Source organism: Callionymus lyra, chromosome 12 (assembly GCF_982586985.1).
Source record: "Callionymus lyra chromosome 12, fCalLyr1.hap1.1, whole genome shotgun sequence".
Taxonomy (NCBI): Eukaryota; Metazoa; Chordata; class Actinopteri; order Syngnathiformes; family Callionymidae; genus Callionymus; species Callionymus lyra.
In genome coordinates this window covers 14,096,717-14,114,350 of record NC_141829.1, presented here as the reverse complement: position 1 = coordinate 14,114,350, position 17,634 = coordinate 14,096,717, and the positions used below count along the sequence as shown (strand labels likewise).

At 38.0% G+C, this 17,634-nt stretch overlaps 2 protein-coding genes across 2 annotated transcripts; both read right to left on the bottom strand.

Moving 5' to 3' along the window:
* Nucleotides 1-141: 141 nt before the first annotated feature.
* On the bottom strand, nucleotides 142-5,906 carry LOC148068364 (uncharacterized). Its single transcript, XM_087804520.1, has 10 exons — nucleotides 5,555-5,906; nucleotides 5,423-5,500; nucleotides 4,331-4,408; nucleotides 3,988-4,065; nucleotides 3,418-3,495; nucleotides 3,004-3,081; nucleotides 1,593-1,670; nucleotides 1,207-1,284; nucleotides 857-934; nucleotides 142-592 (listed from the first exon to the last, which is right to left on the bottom strand). The coding sequence occupies exons 1-10, from the start codon at nucleotides 5,904-5,906 to the stop codon at nucleotides 267-269; spliced, it is 1,302 nt and encodes a 433-aa protein (XP_087660646.1). The 3' UTR covers nucleotides 142-266.
* A 1,645-nt stretch (nucleotides 5,907-7,551) lies between these two features.
* Nucleotides 7,552-15,474, bottom strand: cytip (cytohesin 1 interacting protein). The gene is made up of 8 exons (XM_087804526.1): nucleotides 15,274-15,474; nucleotides 15,115-15,161; nucleotides 14,040-14,094; nucleotides 13,821-13,923; nucleotides 13,583-13,676; nucleotides 13,440-13,506; nucleotides 9,648-9,714; nucleotides 7,552-9,557 (listed from the first exon to the last, which is right to left on the bottom strand). The coding sequence occupies exons 1-8, from the start codon at nucleotides 15,442-15,444 to the stop codon at nucleotides 9,172-9,174; spliced, it is 990 nt and encodes a 329-aa protein (XP_087660652.1). The 5' UTR covers nucleotides 15,445-15,474; the 3' UTR covers nucleotides 7,552-9,171.
* Nucleotides 15,475-17,634: the final 2,160 nt, after the last annotated feature.

Below are 17,634 nucleotides of genomic sequence, written 5' to 3'. Positions count from 1 at the left end.
CCACGACTCAATTGAACAAAATCATTTAATTCATCATAGATCTGTAAACTCTAGAACATTTATTGTTATTTATTTCATCATATTTTGAATAAAAAAAAACGAAAATCATGATTGACAACAAATCCTAGAAGGTGTCGGTTAAAGAAAAGTCACTGGATCTAACGACAGTCATCGGCTCATGAGTGTTGAAAAAATTCCGTGGCTTCTGAGATTATCTTAAGCTGCTTTACTGGCATCATTGGTGTGATCGCACCTCGAACCACAAACTACAGTTTCATGATCATGAACTCGAACTCTTCGATCTTCTGCCGGGTGTTCCCGCGGCGGATCTTGCGGTAGGACACGGTGCTGTACTTGGAGGTGCTGAGGTGGTCGAAGGACGCCTCGGACCCCCGGGAGCACCTCTTGGTGAGGGGGAGCGTGGAGTAGCCGGGACTCGGGTCTCGGAGGGCGACCACCGGGATGTGGAAGTCGCTTTCCTTCTTCGAGGGCCGAGTCTTGCCGGCCTTCCCGCTGGGAGAGGTTTTCTTTTTAGCCGAAGGGGTCTGGTTTGGATTCAGGGGCGGTCCGGTATCCGTCTCTTCTTTAGACTCTGAGATTAAAACGGTTGTTTAAACATAAATTATATTTCGTTGCCTCAATCCAGACTTGAGTAACTTTACAAACAACCTCTGAAAAACTTAATTGTGTAATAGGAGAAAACCTCTCCCAAATATTTCCTTCATATATGATTCATTATTGGGGGGAAATTGTTGAGCAGAAGTGAAAACCTCTAACAGATGGGTTAAGATCACTGATGTATGCAAGAGAAAACCTCCAAAAAAAAGTAAAAAGTATTTTGGAAGGATATTCTCACCAGAAGAGGTTTTATTTTCAGCCAGAAGGTTCTGGTTTGGATCGGTGTCCGGTTCTGGACACGCCTCCTCTTCAGGCTCTGAAAGTAAAACAGTTTCCTTCTCAATATATTTTGTTGCCTCAGTCGAGACTTGAGTAACTTTACAAACAACCTCTGAAAAACTTCATTCTGTAATAGGAGAAAACCTCTCCCAAATATTTCCTTCATATATGATTATTATTATATTATATATTATTGGGAGGGAAATTGTTGATGAGAAGTAAAAACCTCTCATAGATGGGTTAAGATCACTGAAAGTGAAAACCTCAAGGCAAATAAAACAACAAAGTATTTTGGAACAAAATTCTCACCAGAAGAGGTTTTATTTTCAGCCACAGGGTTCTCGTTTGGATTGATGTCCGGTTCTGTACACGTCTCCTCTTCAGGTTCTGAAAGTAAATGTTATATGTTTTGACATATAACGGGGTAACCCCCCCTTCCCCCAAAGGAGTTTTGTGTTTTTCAAACATATTATAACCTCTGACCCACACTTGCGATAACTCTCCAAATTCAGTGACAAAAACATGTTGAGCATAAGTGAAATCTTTTAGTAGTACAAAGAAACTACAAACTAGTCAAGATCGCTGACCTATGCAAGGGAAAAACCTAAAAGAAAAAAATCTAATCCAGGAGTGCAGCTGGGATGTGGAAATTAGTTTAATTTTTTTTTAGTGCTGTCTTTTACCGACTATCTCACCAGGAGAGGTTTTCATTTCAGTCGAAGGGTTCTGGTTCGGATCCACGTCCACTTCTGTACACGTCTGCTCCTCTGGCTCTGAAATGAAAAACCTTTTTTTAACAATGTTAAAATATATAACACAGTAAACTTCTCCAAATAAATCTGAACCTCCTAACCAGTTATAACCTATGTTCTATTTGGGTGAAAACCTCTCAAACTGGATTGGAAATGTTTGTTAAAAAACCTTACACTAACATGTGCAAAAACATTTTAAAATTGATTGGAAATTCATAAATGAAAAGTGTTTATAGCACAGGGAGAAAACCTCTCAAAAACAGTCAATTGTTCATCTAAACAAGTAAAAGCCTCTAAAAAAAAGACTTATGCTAAAACTTATGTATAAAAGTACAACATGAAAGGAAGCGAGGAGTAGCTGGGATGTGGAAATTGCTTTCCTTAGTTTTTTTCGAGTGCCGTCTTTTAACAACAATCTCACCAGGAGAGGTTTTATTTTCAGCCGGAAGGTTCTGGTTCAGATCCATGTCCACTTCTGTACACGGCTCCTCTTCTGGCTCTGAAATGAAAAACATTTTTTAAACAATGTTTAAATATATAACACAGTAAACTTCTCCAAAGAAATCTGAACCTCCTACACAGTTAAAACCTCTGCTTTATTTGGGTGAAAACCTCTCAAACTGGATTGGAAATGTATGTTAAAACCTTACACTAACAAGTGCAAAAACATTTTTAAATTCATTGGAAATTTATAAATGAAAAAAGTTCATAGCACAGGGAGAAAACCTCTCAAAAAACAGTCGATCGTTCATCTATACAATTAAAAACCTCTAAAAAAAAACCTTATGCTAAAACTTATGTATAAAAGTACAACATGAAAGGAAGCGAGGAGTAGCTGGGATGTAGAAATTGCCGTCTTTTACCAACAATCTCACCAGGAGAGGTTTTATTTTCAGCCGGAAGGTTCTGGTTCGGATCAACGTCCACTTCTGTACACGTCTGCTCCTCAGGCTCTGAAATGAAAAACATTTTTTAAACAATGTTATAATATATAACACAGTAAACTTCTCCAAAGACATCTAAACCTCCTACACAGTTAAAACATCTGCTTTATTTGGGTGAAAACCTCTCAAACTGGATTGGAAATGGATGTTAAAACCTTGCACTTACATGTGCAAAAACATTTTTTAATACATTGGTAATTCATAAATGAAAAATGTTCATAGCACAGCGAGAAAACCTCTAAAAAAAACAGCCAAAACCACTCATCTATACAAGTAAAAACCTCTAAAAAAAACCTATGCTAAAACTTATGTATAAAAGTACAACATGACAGGAAGTGAGGAGTAGCTGGGATGTGGAAATTGCTCTCCTAATTTTTTTTTCGAGTGCTGTCTTTTACCAACAATCTCACCAGGAGAGGTTTTATTTTCAGCCGGAAGGTTCTGGTTTGGATCCACGTCTCCTACTGTACACGTCTCCTCTTCTGGCTCTGAAATGAAAAACTGTTGTTAATTACAACATACAACAGAGTAAACCTCTCCAAAGACGTCTGAACAGTCTACACAGTGAAAACCTCTAAAACCAGAATCGAAACGCATGTTAAAAACCGTTGATTTAAATGAGCAAAAACCTCTCCAAATTATTTATTTTTTTAAAACCCTGTTGAGTGAAAACTTTTTATAGAACACAAAGAAAACCTCCAAGTAACTCCTCAAAGGAAAAAATGAAACCTGAAAAAAATTGCAACATGAAAGAAAGAGTGGAATAGCTGGGATGTGGAAATCTTCTTCCTTCTTTTAGTGTTGTGTTTTACAGACAATCTCACCAGATAAGGTTTTATTTTCAGCCGGAAGGTTCTGGTTTGAATCCACGTCCAGTTCTGTACACGTCTCCTCCTCAGGCTCTGAAATGAAAAACCAAACTAAACAATGTTATAATGTAAAAATAAGGGTAAACATCGCTAAAGACTTTTGAATCTCCTTCACCGTTAAAACCCTTGGGGTGAAAACCTCTCAAACTAGGTTTGAAATACATGTTAAAACCGTTGATTTGAATGAGCAAAAACCTTTCAGAATTCATTGAAATACATGTTGAGCATTTGTGAAAACCTTTTTATAGAACACAGAGAAAACCTCCCATTAACCAGTCAAAGACATCTCAACCACTAAAACTGCTCAAACCTTTAATTTAGGTGGGTGAAAACCTCTCAAACCAGATTTGAAATACCCCATCACACACATGCTAAAACCTTTAACTTACATGAGCAAAACCAAAATGAATTAGAAAAACATGTAAAGCATAAGTGAACTCCTTTCGTAGAACACAGAGAAAACCTCTCACAAACAAGTCAAGCTTGCTGAAGTAAAAACCTCACAGCTGAAAACAACATTCTCACCAGACAAGATTTCATTGTCAGCTGGAGGGTTCTTGTTTGAATCCGCGGCCGGAACTGAAAATGTCTCTTCTTTAGGGTCTGAAAGTGAAACAGTCATTAGAAAAAGATTAAACAAAAAAGCAAAATATCATATCTTTAGAAATATTCTCCAAAATATTTCGCTCATACTGTACATGAAAGCGTAATGACCTTAAACACACTTGTTAAAACTTCAAAGTGAAAACCTCTCAAAACAATACGTCTCACAGATCTGAAAAATACTCCTGATTTAATGAAAATAAGCTACACAGAAAGCGAGGGGGAGTCGGTCGGATTAGTGGATGAAGTGTAATATCAATCTCACCAGGAGAGGTTTTATTTTCAGCCGGAGGGATCTGGTTTAAATCCACACTCAGTCCTGTACACGTCTCCTCTTTGGGCTCTAAAGTTTAAAAGGAACCGTTTTTAACAAGGTTATTGTGTAACATATAGCACGGTAAGCTGATAAACATTTTGTTAAAACCTCTAATTTGTGCAAGGGGGAAAACCTCTTAAAGCAGATTTGGATAAAAAAAAATGAGTCACACAACTGGTTAAACCTCTGGCTTACATGAGCAAAAACCTCAAATATTTTGAGCACAAGTTAATACCTCCCAGAGAAACAATCTACAAAACCTATCAGGACTGTAAGTGATAACCTCTCAATTTGTGAATATGGACATTTTACAACATATATAAGTAAATATCTCTAAGAAAATGTGTACAAAATTGTTTGCACATTTGTCAAGATAACCAAAAATCTCCAAAGGCAAGAAAAACACAAGCTTCCCTTGTGTTGACCACTTTACACAGAGAAAACCTCTCAAAATGTTCCAAAACCAAAGGTAATGTCCCGGCGGACCAGATGAACACAAATGAACGTTAACAAAATTTTGAAAATTGTATTTTCTGATTACTCAAAAATCCAGGAAAAATATTTTCTCATATATGCTACACATATAAAAACTGATGAAGTAAAAACCTTTCAGAAAATGTCTTTCACATTCGTAAAGAGCAAAAGAACCTCAAAGAAAACACAAGCTTTCACTTGTGTTGACCACTTTACACAAAGAAAACCTCTCAAATTCATTCAAATGGAGGGGAAAAACCAAAGGTAATGTCCCAGGGAACCAAGTAAATGTTATAGAAATTTAAAAATGGGATTTTCTGATGCTTAAAAATTCAGGGAAAACAATGTCTCATGTATACTGAACATATAAAAAATGATACAAGTGAAAATATGTAGAAAATTTGCAAAGAGAAAAAACAATCCTTGACTTGTCTTGACCACCTTACACAGAGAAAACCTCTCCATCCAGAAGCAAAAATTGAAAAGTTGTCTCAGAAATACACTGTGAGTTAAAAAGCTTGGATGTTGAAGGATTTTTCTTGTATTGAGTTTCACCAACATTCTCACCGGGGGAGCTTTTGATTTCATCCGGAGGGTTCTGGTTGAGACTCGGGTCCGGTCCGGTGCACGTCTCCTCCTTTGGTTCTGAGAGTAAAAAGACTTGTTTATACAACATCAACTCTCAAAAACTCTTCTCACCTCCTGGTGGTTCTTCAGGCGGTGTCGTTGAGTCCGGACGGTTGGACTCGTCGCCTGCTGGATCTGGATCAGGATCTCCAGCCTGGACCTCGGAGGTCTCTCCACTGGAGTCAAGTGGATCCACCTCACTGTCGGCGAGTCTCCTCTCGCCTGACTCCGACGACCCGCCTGAGGCCGAGCGGTCCGGATCCTCATCGCTGTAGAAGACCGAGTCGTCGCCCTCCGCCGCCGACCACGACTCCTTGAACTCGCTCTTGGCCAGAGCGACGCCGCCGATGATCTCCAGGACCTGGTTGGCCTGGACTTCCTCGGTGAGCCCGACGGCCTCGGGGAGAACCGGGTTCCCCTCCATGTCTCTCACTGGACGTCCATGCCGGAGCTCTGCCCTCCGAGTGCCGCCGAGCAACAGAGGTTTTGTTGTTGGACAAACAAAAGTTCTTTGTGAGCTCGGCGCCGCTGCACATTGTGCTGGTTCTTTTAATCTCTTGGGGGTGATCTGAGCGCCTCATTAGTCTGGATTAACATTCTCCTGCAGGTTACACGGATTGATCGACCAGTTCCTTTTCCAAATGAAAACTACTCTCTCGACCTTAACAGTTCAACACGAGCAGAAAATGTTCTTTTATTTAACATGGAGCTCCAGGAGGTTCTGGTTCGACCGCTCACAGGTTCAATACAAACAGATTAACTACAGGTTCTGTGGTTAGTTAGTTAGTTAGTTAGTTGGATTAGCAAAGTTATCCCAAAACACTTTGAACTTGAAATAAAACCATGATAGGAAAAAAACAGGTCCCAGTGAATCATAAAGATCGACAGTAGAGAAAAAAAACTTCCTTTAGGCAGAAACCTCAAGTAGAACCAGACTCAGTGAGTTGGCCCTCTTGTTGTGACAGGCTGGGAAGGTTCATCGATTTTTCTCAAGTCGCAAAACTCCCCCAAAAAATAAAAAATATGCCCCAAAGGTAAGGTTTTTAAAAATGTAAATAAATACCAAAAAACCCAAATTGAGGTCCCGGCTGGCCACATAAACACAAGTTAAAGGAATTTTGCAAAGGTGATTACGGGAAAAACGAACATTGAAAAATGCCCCAAAAATGACCATCTCCAAAAATGGAGAAAAAATGATGCTGCAAAACCAAAGTTCATGTCATGGCGGACCATGTGAACACAAAGACATGTTAACTAATGTTTGACGTCATTTTGCAAAGGTGATTACAGGAAAAAAACAACACATTTTTGTCAATAAAAAAGTTGAAAAATGCCCCAAAAATGACTATCTCTAAAAAATGGAGAAAAGATGTTGTAAAACCAAAGTTCATGTCATGGCGGACCATGTGAACACAAAGACATTAACAAAATTTTGCAATGGATATTTTCAGAATTCTTTAAAACGAGGAAAAATCCAAAAAAAATTCCATTGAAAAGTTTGAAAAGATGCCTCCCAAAAAGTAGGTTCTTTAAAAGTGTAATTTTGCAAAGGTGATTAAGGGAAAAGAAAACACATTTTTGTCAATAGAAAAGTTGAAAAATTACCACCCGACCATGTGAACAGAAATGTTAACTTAATTAAGTAAAAGTCATTACATCTCAAACAATAACATTTCTCAAAACAGATACAAAAAAAACTACAAAAGAATTTGCTAAAGAATGTCCTCCAAACATGTACTTTACATCACTCGAAAATGAGTTAAAAAGTAGCGTTACCAAAGTTCAGATCGCATCGGACCATTTAGACGCAAAGAAATGTTTAACAAGGGTTTTTTCTGAGGTGTCAAAAATCCGAAAGGAAACTACATTTTTAAATGGAAAGAGTTTGTAAAAGTGAAGAAGTAGAAAATGGAAAAAGAAATCATGGTGTGATGCAGTTTATGCTCTAAATGAACAACACTGCGGTGTAAATATTCTGAAGTTGCTGGTTATTAAAACAAAGATTAGGATGTATTATTCGCACACGCTGACCATTGTTTTTATTCGTTGAATGACGTATGATGACGTTTTTAATGAAGTATTCGTTTCTCATAGCAAATCAAAAATATCTTTGTTTATTGAACATGGTAACATAATGATTTAAAAAACGAGAGCTCAGGTGTGAGTGACAGCGCAGAAGAAATCCTGACCATGAAGAAAGTCTTGAGGTTGAAAAACTAAAAGTTCGACAGTTCAGATGATGGACGATGATTGACAGGTGCTCACAGTCAACAACAGATTCTCTCATGAAAACTACAGGAAATGATACTGAAAAAAATTGTCGTGGAAACTTAACAACGCTTCGGTTTTTCTGCCACATCCTGTTTCGATCAAACACATGTATTTCATCTTCTACCGTCATTGAAGCTGCTCTAGAATATTATTGTAGTAGTCAGTCACATTATTCTCCACTGGCTACAAATAGTACACTTGTGGTTCATTTTATCAAGTTTACTTAAGTATATGTATATGTACAGTGAGTATTACTAAGATATATGTTCGTGTAGTGTACTAAAAGTATACTCATTTGATACTTCTTCAGACTAAATTGGAACATTTTAAGTTTATATAAGAATACTTTCAAGTAAACGTATTTCTATTCTACAAGTGTACGAGATATACTTTCAGAGTTTATAGTTCAGTTTGCAGTACGTGATTCTCTATACAATCACTAGTACTAGGTCTATACTTCTAGTACGTATTACTCGTACTACTGTTGAAAAAAATGCTTTTTGCTAATGGATTTTTAAAGTAAACTTCAACTTCAAGGTATTTAAAAGGAAAACGTCAAGTATTCCCCTTACATTTTAGTATAAAATAAGTATACTTGTAGTACACTTGAATATACTTCCATTTAATAAGGGAGACTAAAAGTAATCTTCACGTATTCTACTTCAATTTAAGTATAAAATAGGTATACTTGTAGTACACTTGAAAATACTTCCATTTACTTAGGGAGGCTAAAAGTAATCTTCAAGTATACTACTTCAATTATAGTATAAAAATGGTACATTGTAGTACACTTGAATATACTTAACTACATACCAAGGGATGTCGAAGGTAAAATTCAAGTATACTATATCAACTTAAGTATAAAAGAAGTGTATTCTTAGTACCCTTGAATAGACTGGTTTTTAATAAGGTATTTCAAAAATAAACATCAAGTATTCTACTTCAATTTAAGTGTAAAATAGGTATACTTGTAGTACACTTGATATACTTATATTTAGTAAGGAATGCCAAACGTAAACTTTAAGTACTCTACAACAACTTTAGTATAATAGAAGTATACTCATAGTACACTTGAAAATACTTGTTTTGCTAAGGGATGTGAAAAGTAAAAGTCAAGTATACTACATCAAATTTAGTATAAAATAAGTTTATTATTAGTACACTTGAATATACTTGATTTTGCTAAGGTATTTCAAAAATAAACATCAAGTATTCTACATCAACTCTAGTATAAAAGAAGTATATTCATAGTACACTTGAATATACTTGTTTTTTCTAAGGCATTTAAAAAATAAACATCAAGTATTCTACATCAACTTTAGTATAATAGAAATATACTCATAGTACACTCGAATATACTTCTATTTGCTGAGCAGGTGAAGTCGTGAGTGAACATAGTTCATGAGCCACAAACGAAACTATTCTTCTTCCACGGATCTCTGGAGTCCTGGCAGGAACTTGAGGATGTTCTTCCTCATGCTGACCCTCCGTCCCTTCCTGGGCAGGGTCCCGAACAGAGACGAGACCCGGACCTCGTCGGCGGTCGGGGACAGCGAGCTGCAGCTGGAGCCGCTGGAGTGGCTCAGGCTTCGGTGAGGAACGTGGAAGTCTCTGGAGAAGAAGCAGCCGTCGTCCGAGGCGGCGGCGCTGAAGGGTGACCGGAGGTCCTCGAAGATCCCGGGGAGGTCGCTGTCCTCGCTGGTGGCGCTCATGGAGCTCCTGTAGCTGCTGCAGCTGGACAAGCGGCGCCCGACGCGCCGTTGGTCTTCTGGGGCGTGGAGGCTCCGCTGGAGGCCGGCGTCGCCTGGAAACAGCAGCAGAGGAAGCTCAGGTTCTCGCTTCATCTAGGCGTGAGAAAGGAAGTGTGCGCGACGGCTGTGAAACCGCTTCGTACCTCGTGTGAGTCGACTCTCTCGCGAGTTCAGCGAGTGAAGCTCCAGGAGTTTCTCGCTGAGAGATTGCTGTGAGGAACATGGAGGAGGAGGAGGGGTGTGAGAAGATATTTTAAACAAAGTTTTTACATCGTTGTTCATATTTGTGTTGTAATTACGCCTCCTGCCACTAGATGGCAGCCGTTTTTACTTTCTCCACAGCTTAAGGACTGAGGACGAGAGGATACAGTCAACTTTATGGCAGCAATCATTACGTCCTCCTCAGCTAAAGAAACAATGAAATCCTGTGTGATCCCGTCAATGACTGAGGACGAGAGGATACAGTCGACTCCAGCAGCTTTTAAAAGCTGATGTTTGGACATATTTTGGTTGAAAACATTTGAAAAAAGTCACGACTTCCTCAAGAGTCATGTGGTCTGTAAATACTGCAACACCAGAGTCAAGTACTCGACGATACTACAACTATATCCTTGCTACTTCAGTATCACAATATATCGTATTGTTGTCCCCGGTATGGTGATACAAGTATTGTGAATGATGTTTCGAAATGACAACCTTTAACCTCTGAACTAGAAGGAAAAAACCTCTCAAAGACATTTGTAAATATTTGATTTTCATCTTGTATTTTAGGACACACAAAACCTCACAAAACGGATTTTAAATACTGCTGCACACATGTGAAAACCTCTTGCATGGATAAAATACCTTTTACACACAAATAAGAGATGTATAAGAGTAAGAACCGATCCAAATTTTAGTAAAAAAAAAAAATGTATGATGTAAAATCTTTCTAATTTCATTAAGAAGGCATGTTTGGCAAAAGTAAAAAACCTCTCACTATACACAGAAAACCACCAAAAATGTTTGCACATATATTCAAAGAAAAAAATATAGAGGAATTAAAAAAAAAAGATTGTGTGAAAGTGAAAACTATAACTAACATGACAACATCTAATTCACATGTGATAACCTCTCGTGTTTTCTGAAGGACAATCTTTTCAATCTTCAAAAGTGTAAATATTTCACACACGCAGGTAAAACACATTCAGCACAAAACCTCAACCTCTGAAACAAGTCAACATCTTGATATCTGAGAAGTGGAACTTCTTTATCCACTATGTAAAGAACCTCTCACGCATTCATATGTGAAAACCTCTCACAAAAATAAGTGTCAAATAGTGTCAGACTCTTGCAACCAACCTGCAAGATGTATGCAAGAGATAATCTCTAACAACAGACGCTCATTTCACAGAAATCTAGAAAAAGAATGCACAAGGGAAAAACCTCTCAAAAGCGTCTGAAAACATTTCCCCCTTAAATCAAAACTTGATCTTGTGGTAGTGACCGGAAAACCTCAAAAACACCTCTTAGACAAGAAAATATTTGAACAAAAACTTGGTGCGGCACAAAAGTAAAAACCTCTCATATATTCATGTAAAGCCTTTTCAAAGTCAATAGGGAAAAATGTACTGTATACCACGAGTGAAAACCTCTCAATGTACATAGAACAACCATGTTCCAAACAATAAAACAAATCAAATAAAAAAATGTGAAAAACCTTACAACTTCGTACATCCTCAAGTGAAAACCTTTCCTCACAATCATGTAAACCTCTAATGCACATGTGACTTTTGTGTTGTAATGGAAAATCTCTCACGTGAGCAACATTTTTTCACAAGTCGTTGCGGACAAAACCTCTTGCTAGGAGAGGTGGAACTTCTTTGGTTGATATCTAAAGAACCTCTCGTACATTTATATGTGAAAACCTCTCACAAAAATAAGTGTCAAATAGACTCTTGCAACCAACCTGCAAGATGTATGCAAGTGATAATCTCTAACAACAGACACTCTTTTCACAGAAATCTAGAAAAAGAATGCACAAGGGAAAACCTCTCAAAGGACATTTGAAAACATTTCACCCTTAAATCAAAACTTAATCTTCTGGTAGTGACCGGAAAACCTCACGAAACAGGTTTTTCAAAAACTTTTTCGCACGTGCATAGATAAAAAACCTCTTAGACAAGACACTAAATCTTGGTCTAGCACAAAAGTAAAAACCTCTCATGTATTCAAGTAAAAACTTTTTTACAAAGTCATTAGGGAAACATGTACTGTATATCACGAGTGAAAACCTCTCAACGTACATAAAACAACCTTGTTACAAACAACAAAACAAATTAAACAAAATATGAAAAACCTTACAACTTCATACATCCTCAAGCGGAAACCTTTCCTCACAAACATGTAAACCTCTAATGCACATGTGACTTTTGTGTTGTAATGGAAAATCTCTCACGTGAGCAACATTTTTTCACAAGTCCTTGCGGACAAAACCTCTTGCTAGAAGAGGTGGAACTTCTTTGGTTGATATCTAAATAACCTCTCACAAAAATAAGTGTCAAATAGACTCTTGCAACCAACCTGCAAGATGTATGCAAGTGATAATCTCTAACAACAGACACTCTTTTTACAGAAATCTAGAAAAAGAATGCACAAGAGAAAACCTCTCAAAGGACATTTGAAAACATTTCACCCTTAAATCAAAACTTAATCTTCTGGTAGTGACCGGAAAACCTCACGAAACAGGTTTTTCAAAAACTTTTTCGCACGTGCATAGATAAAAAACCTCTTAGACAAGACACTAAATCTTGGTCTAGCACAAAAGTAAAAACCTCTCATGTATTCAAGTAAAAACTTTTTTACAAAGTCATTAGGGAAACATGTACTGTATATCGCGAGTGAAAACCTCTCAACGTACATAAAACAACCTTGTTACAAACAACAAAACAAATTAAACAAAATATGAAAAACCTTACAACTTCATACATCCTCAAGTGAAAACCTTTCCTCACAAACATGTAAACCTCTAATGCACATGTGACTTTTGTGTTGTAATGGAAAATCTCTCACGTGAGCAACATTTTTTCACAAGTCGTTGCGGACAAAACCTCTTGCTAGGAGAGGTGGAACTTCTTTGGTTGATATCTAAAGAACCTCTCGTACATTTATATGTGAAAACCTCTCACAAAAATAAGTGTCAAATAGACTCTTGCAACCAACCTGCAAGATGTATGCAAGTGATAATCTCTAACAACAGACACTCTTTTCACAGAAATCTAGAAAAAGAATGCACAAGGGAAAACCTCTCAAAGGACATTTGAAAACATTTCACCCTTAAATCAAAACTTAATCTTCTGGTAGTGACCGGAAAACCTCACGAAACAGGTTTTTCAAAAACTTTTTCGCACGTGCATAGATAAAAAACCTCTTAGACAAGCATTAAATCTTGGTCTAGCACAAAAGTAAAAACCTCTCATGTATTCAAGTAAAAACTTTTTTACAAAGTCATTAGGGAAACATGTACTGTATATCGTGAGTGAAAACCTCTCAACGTACATAAAACAACCTTGTTACAAACAACAAAACAAATTAAACAAAATATGAAAAACCTTACAACTTCATACATCCTCAAGTGAAAACCTTTCCTCACAAACATGTAAACCTCTAATGCACATGTGACTTTTGTGTTGTAATGGAAAATCTCTCACATGAGCAACATTTTTTCACAAGTCGTTGCGGACAAAACCTCTTGCTAGAAGAGGTGGAACTTCTTTGGTTGATATCTAAAGAACCTCTCGTACATTTATAAGTGAAAACCTCACACAAAGATGGTGTTCAAGTACCATTTACTGACACCTTTCTTTAGGAAAATCACAATTTTTTTTCGTGTTTTATGGAAACATTTGCTCAAAGTGAGGATTGGTGACGTTTTATCTGACGGTCCTTGAACGCACCTTCAGTGTGTTCAGCCTCTTCTTCAGCTCGATCCACTTGACCACGCTGCCGTAGACGGTCTCCAGCCTGCAGGTGAAGAAGAGCAGACGATCAAGTATCTACTAACTTGATAGTTTCTGCTGAGGTCGGCACTCCTGCTCACTTCAAAGTGTTCCTGGACTCCTTCATGAGACTCAGGACGTCCTGATGCGAACATCCCTCGATGCTCGTCCCGTTGACGCTGACGATGACGTCGCCTGAGGGTGATTGACAGGTGTCGTCACGTCGCTGACGCACAGCTTGTGCAAACATGTCTATCGACGAGGAAGTTGTATTTCCACTTCGATAGAAAGCAGAAGTTCTCCGACGTCAGTTTGTTTTAGGGAAGTCTGCAGACTCACCTGCAGCCAGGCCCGCACTCTCTGCAGCGCTCTCCTCCTCCACCGACAGGACGAAGGTGCAAATCTCCACCGCAGAGCATTGCCTCAGCTGCACGTCGTACGTCTGCACGCACACACACACACACACACATACACACACACACACACACATTAAGGTGATGCAAGAGCTGCACGCAAGCATTTCGCCATTGTGTCTGATTCAAGTGTCATGTGACCCACCTGGACCTCAAACCCAAACGTTTCATTGTCTTCTTTCTCCAGAGAGACGGTCGTCCTGCAGAAGAAAGAACGATGTTAAAATAAACAGTTATTAATTGTTAAAAACAGTAAAATATCAAAATACACTTAAACTATTAAAAATTAATAACAATTAAATATCAAAACCCACTTAAATTATTCACAATTCACAACAATTAAATAACAAAACACACTTAGATTGTCCTTATTCACACCAACAAACTATCAAAACCCACTTAAATTATTCATTATTAACAACCATTAAATAAAAAAACACTTAGATTGTCATTATTAACAACAATAAAATAACAAAAAACACTTAGATTGTAATTGTTGACAACAATAAAATGGCAAAACACACTTAAATTATTCACAATTTGCAACAATTAAATAAGAAAACACACTTAAATTATTCACAATTTACAACAATTAAATAAGAAAACACACTTAAACTATTCACTATTAACAACAATTAAATATCAAAAAACACTTAAACTATTAATTATTAACAACAATTAAATATCAAAACACACTTAAACTATTCACTATTAGTCACAATAAAATAACAAAACACACTTAGATTGTCATTATTAGCAACAATAAAATAAATATATCTTGAGTTTTTAATGTAACTTATTTTTTTGATATCACGAACGAAATATCCATCATAATAATTATTACAATAATATTTATAGAACGTTAATTATCTTTTACTATACAATAAAATGACACTGCAATGATTGAGACTATTCAGCAAAAACAGATGTTTTTATTATGAAATAATCAATAGTTATAGAAAAGTATAATCAGATTTACACTTTTTTTAATTTAATCAAAGTATTGTTTAATTTGCATTTGCCCACTTTAATGTACTGTTACTTTTATTGTACTTTATTAACTCGTTTTATTTCATTTATATTATTAAACTATCATCACTTCAAAACAATAGTTCAAACGACTTTACGAGACAAAAGTGGAATATTTTAAAACTATAAATTATAATAAACATGTGATTAGAAAGTTGTGTGTTGTCGTGTGTGTGTTCCTAAAGTCGTACCGTTGTGGGTCGCAGTAGTCCACCAGCTGTTTGCAGGATTGTTTGGTCTGCGTCCGGAGAAACACACATTAGGATTTGTTGGATTTAAAAAGTTGCATAAGTAGGAGCCAACAAGTGATCACATGATCTAAGAATCGAATATATATTCAATCAAATCACCTTTCTGGGTCTGGGCAGAGATTTGGTGTCTGATCCGAGTCCCCCACTGCTGCCCCCCCTCAGGGAGCGCCGGTACCACAGCGAGCTCTTCTTCACGGGGGCCTCGTCCTCCTGGCTGCTCAGGCGCCGGACGCCGCCGACGCTCATGATGCTCTGCAGAAGCTCCGTCATGTTCGCGCTGAAGCCTCCGCTGCTGCCTCTGAGCTCTGAGCTCCAATGTGTCACAACGGAAATCCGCGTCATGTGACGCCTGTGGTGAACCTGCAGCTGCACGACTGCATACGATCATTTCCTGACAAACCTTTTTCGCTCGTTCTCCTTTCTTTCTCAAGAATCGATAGACGAGGGGGTTTTCATCACACTTTCGCTGAGAAGGTGCTGAGAAGACTTGCGTAAAGAAGACAGTAACTTGCATCCTGTGGTGTTTCTGAAGAAGTGATCTGAGTCACTTCGGTGATCAGACGGATCAGACAAGTTTCCTAATAATGACCCACTTTCAAAAGGTTACACAAAGATACCACAAAATCATGTCGTTGAATCAGGACGACCTTTGATGAACCTGACGATGGCTTTTTTTTTCTTTTACATTTTCTAAACCTTCGGTGCACCGTCCACAGCCATTCGCATTTGAAGCAAAACGACACTTTGACCTTTAAGACCCACAACGTATCACAATGTTTGGTTTTCTATTTATCAAACACAACAGCAGGAATGTCATCAAAAGTATGTATGTTTCAGTCTGTGTCCGTGTGTCTTTGTGTATGTTTCAGTCTGTATCCGTGTGTCTTTGTATATGTTTCAGTCGGGGTCGGTGTGTCTTTGTGTATGTTTCAGTCTGTGTCCGTGTGTCTTTGTGTATGTTTCAGTCTGTGTCTGTGTGTCTTTGTGTATGTTTCAGTCTGTATCCGTGTGTCTTTGTGTATGTTTCAGTATGTGTCCGTGTGTCTTTGTGTATGTTTCAGTCTGTGTCCGTGTGTCTTTGTGTATGTTTCAGTCTGTGTCCGTGTGTCTTTGTGTATGTTTCAGTCTGTGTCAGTGTGTCTTTGTGTATGTTTAAGTCTGTGTCCGTGTGTCTTTGTTTATGTTTCAGTCTGTGTCCGTGTGTCTTTGTGTATGTTTCAGTCTGTGTCCGTGTGTCTTTGTGTTTGTTTCAGTCTGTGTCCGTGTGTCTTTGTTTTATGTTTCAGTCTGTGTCTGTGTGTCTTTGTGTATGTTTCAGTCTGTATCCGTGTGTCTTTGTGTATGTTTCAGTCTGTGTCCGTGTGTCTTTGTGTATGTTTCAGTCTGTGTCCATGTGTCTTTGTGTATGTTTCAGTCTATGTCCGTGTGTCTTTGTTTTATGTTTCAGTCTGTGTCTGTGTGTCTTTGTGTATGTTTCAGTCTGTATCCGTGTGTCTTTGTGTATGTTTCAGTCTGTGTCCGTGTGTCTTTGTGTATGTTTCAGTCTGTGTCCGTGTGTCTTTGTGTATGTTTCAGTCTCTGTCCGTGTGTCTTTGTGTATGTTTCAGTCTGTATCCGTGTGTCTTTGTGTATGTTTCAGTCTGTGTCCGTGTGTCTTTGTGTATGTTTCAGTCTGTGTCCGTGTGTCTTTGTGTATGTTTCAGTCTGTGTCCGTGTGTCTTTGTTTATGTTTCAGTCTGTGTCCGTGTGTCTTTGTTTATGTTTAAGTCTGTGTCCGTGTGTCTTTGTTTATGTTTCAGTCTGTGTCCGTGTGTCTTTGTGTATGTTTCAGTCTGTGTCTGTGTGTCTTTGTGTATGTTTCAGTCTGTGTCCGTGTGTCTTTGTGTATGTTTGGTTGCGTGTGCCTTTGTGTCTTTGTATGTCTATTTATGTGTGTGTGGGTATTTTATGTGTGTATCTGCATGTGTGTGTTAGTTTGTGTGTCAGTACATGTGTGTTAACTTTAACCCTGACTCGTGCCGCTAACCCTAACATAACCCTAACCCCAGCCGCGACGCCAAGCCCAACCCTAAACCCTAACCTAGACTTTGACTCCATTACCCTAATCGTACCCCAACCCTAGTCCCTAACCGCGACCTTCACCCGACCCCTAACCTGTCACCCATAACCCTAACTTTACGCGTAACACTGTCTCTAAACCTTAACCACAAACAATCTAATTTGTATTCCTTAAAACATCTTTTGTTTAATGTTTTAATTGTATTATTTACATTAGAAAATTAGCTTAAGCCCCGCCCACTTAAAAATCTTTTTCTGAAGATTAAATCTTGTTCATCATAACCACGCCCACTCTGTTGTGATTGGTCAAACATTAAGGTTAGTCACCATTTGTCATCAATCCCGAAAAATTTCCACCTTGTTGTATAAACAAAGTGCGGCGTGATTACAGCTGGTTGGAGG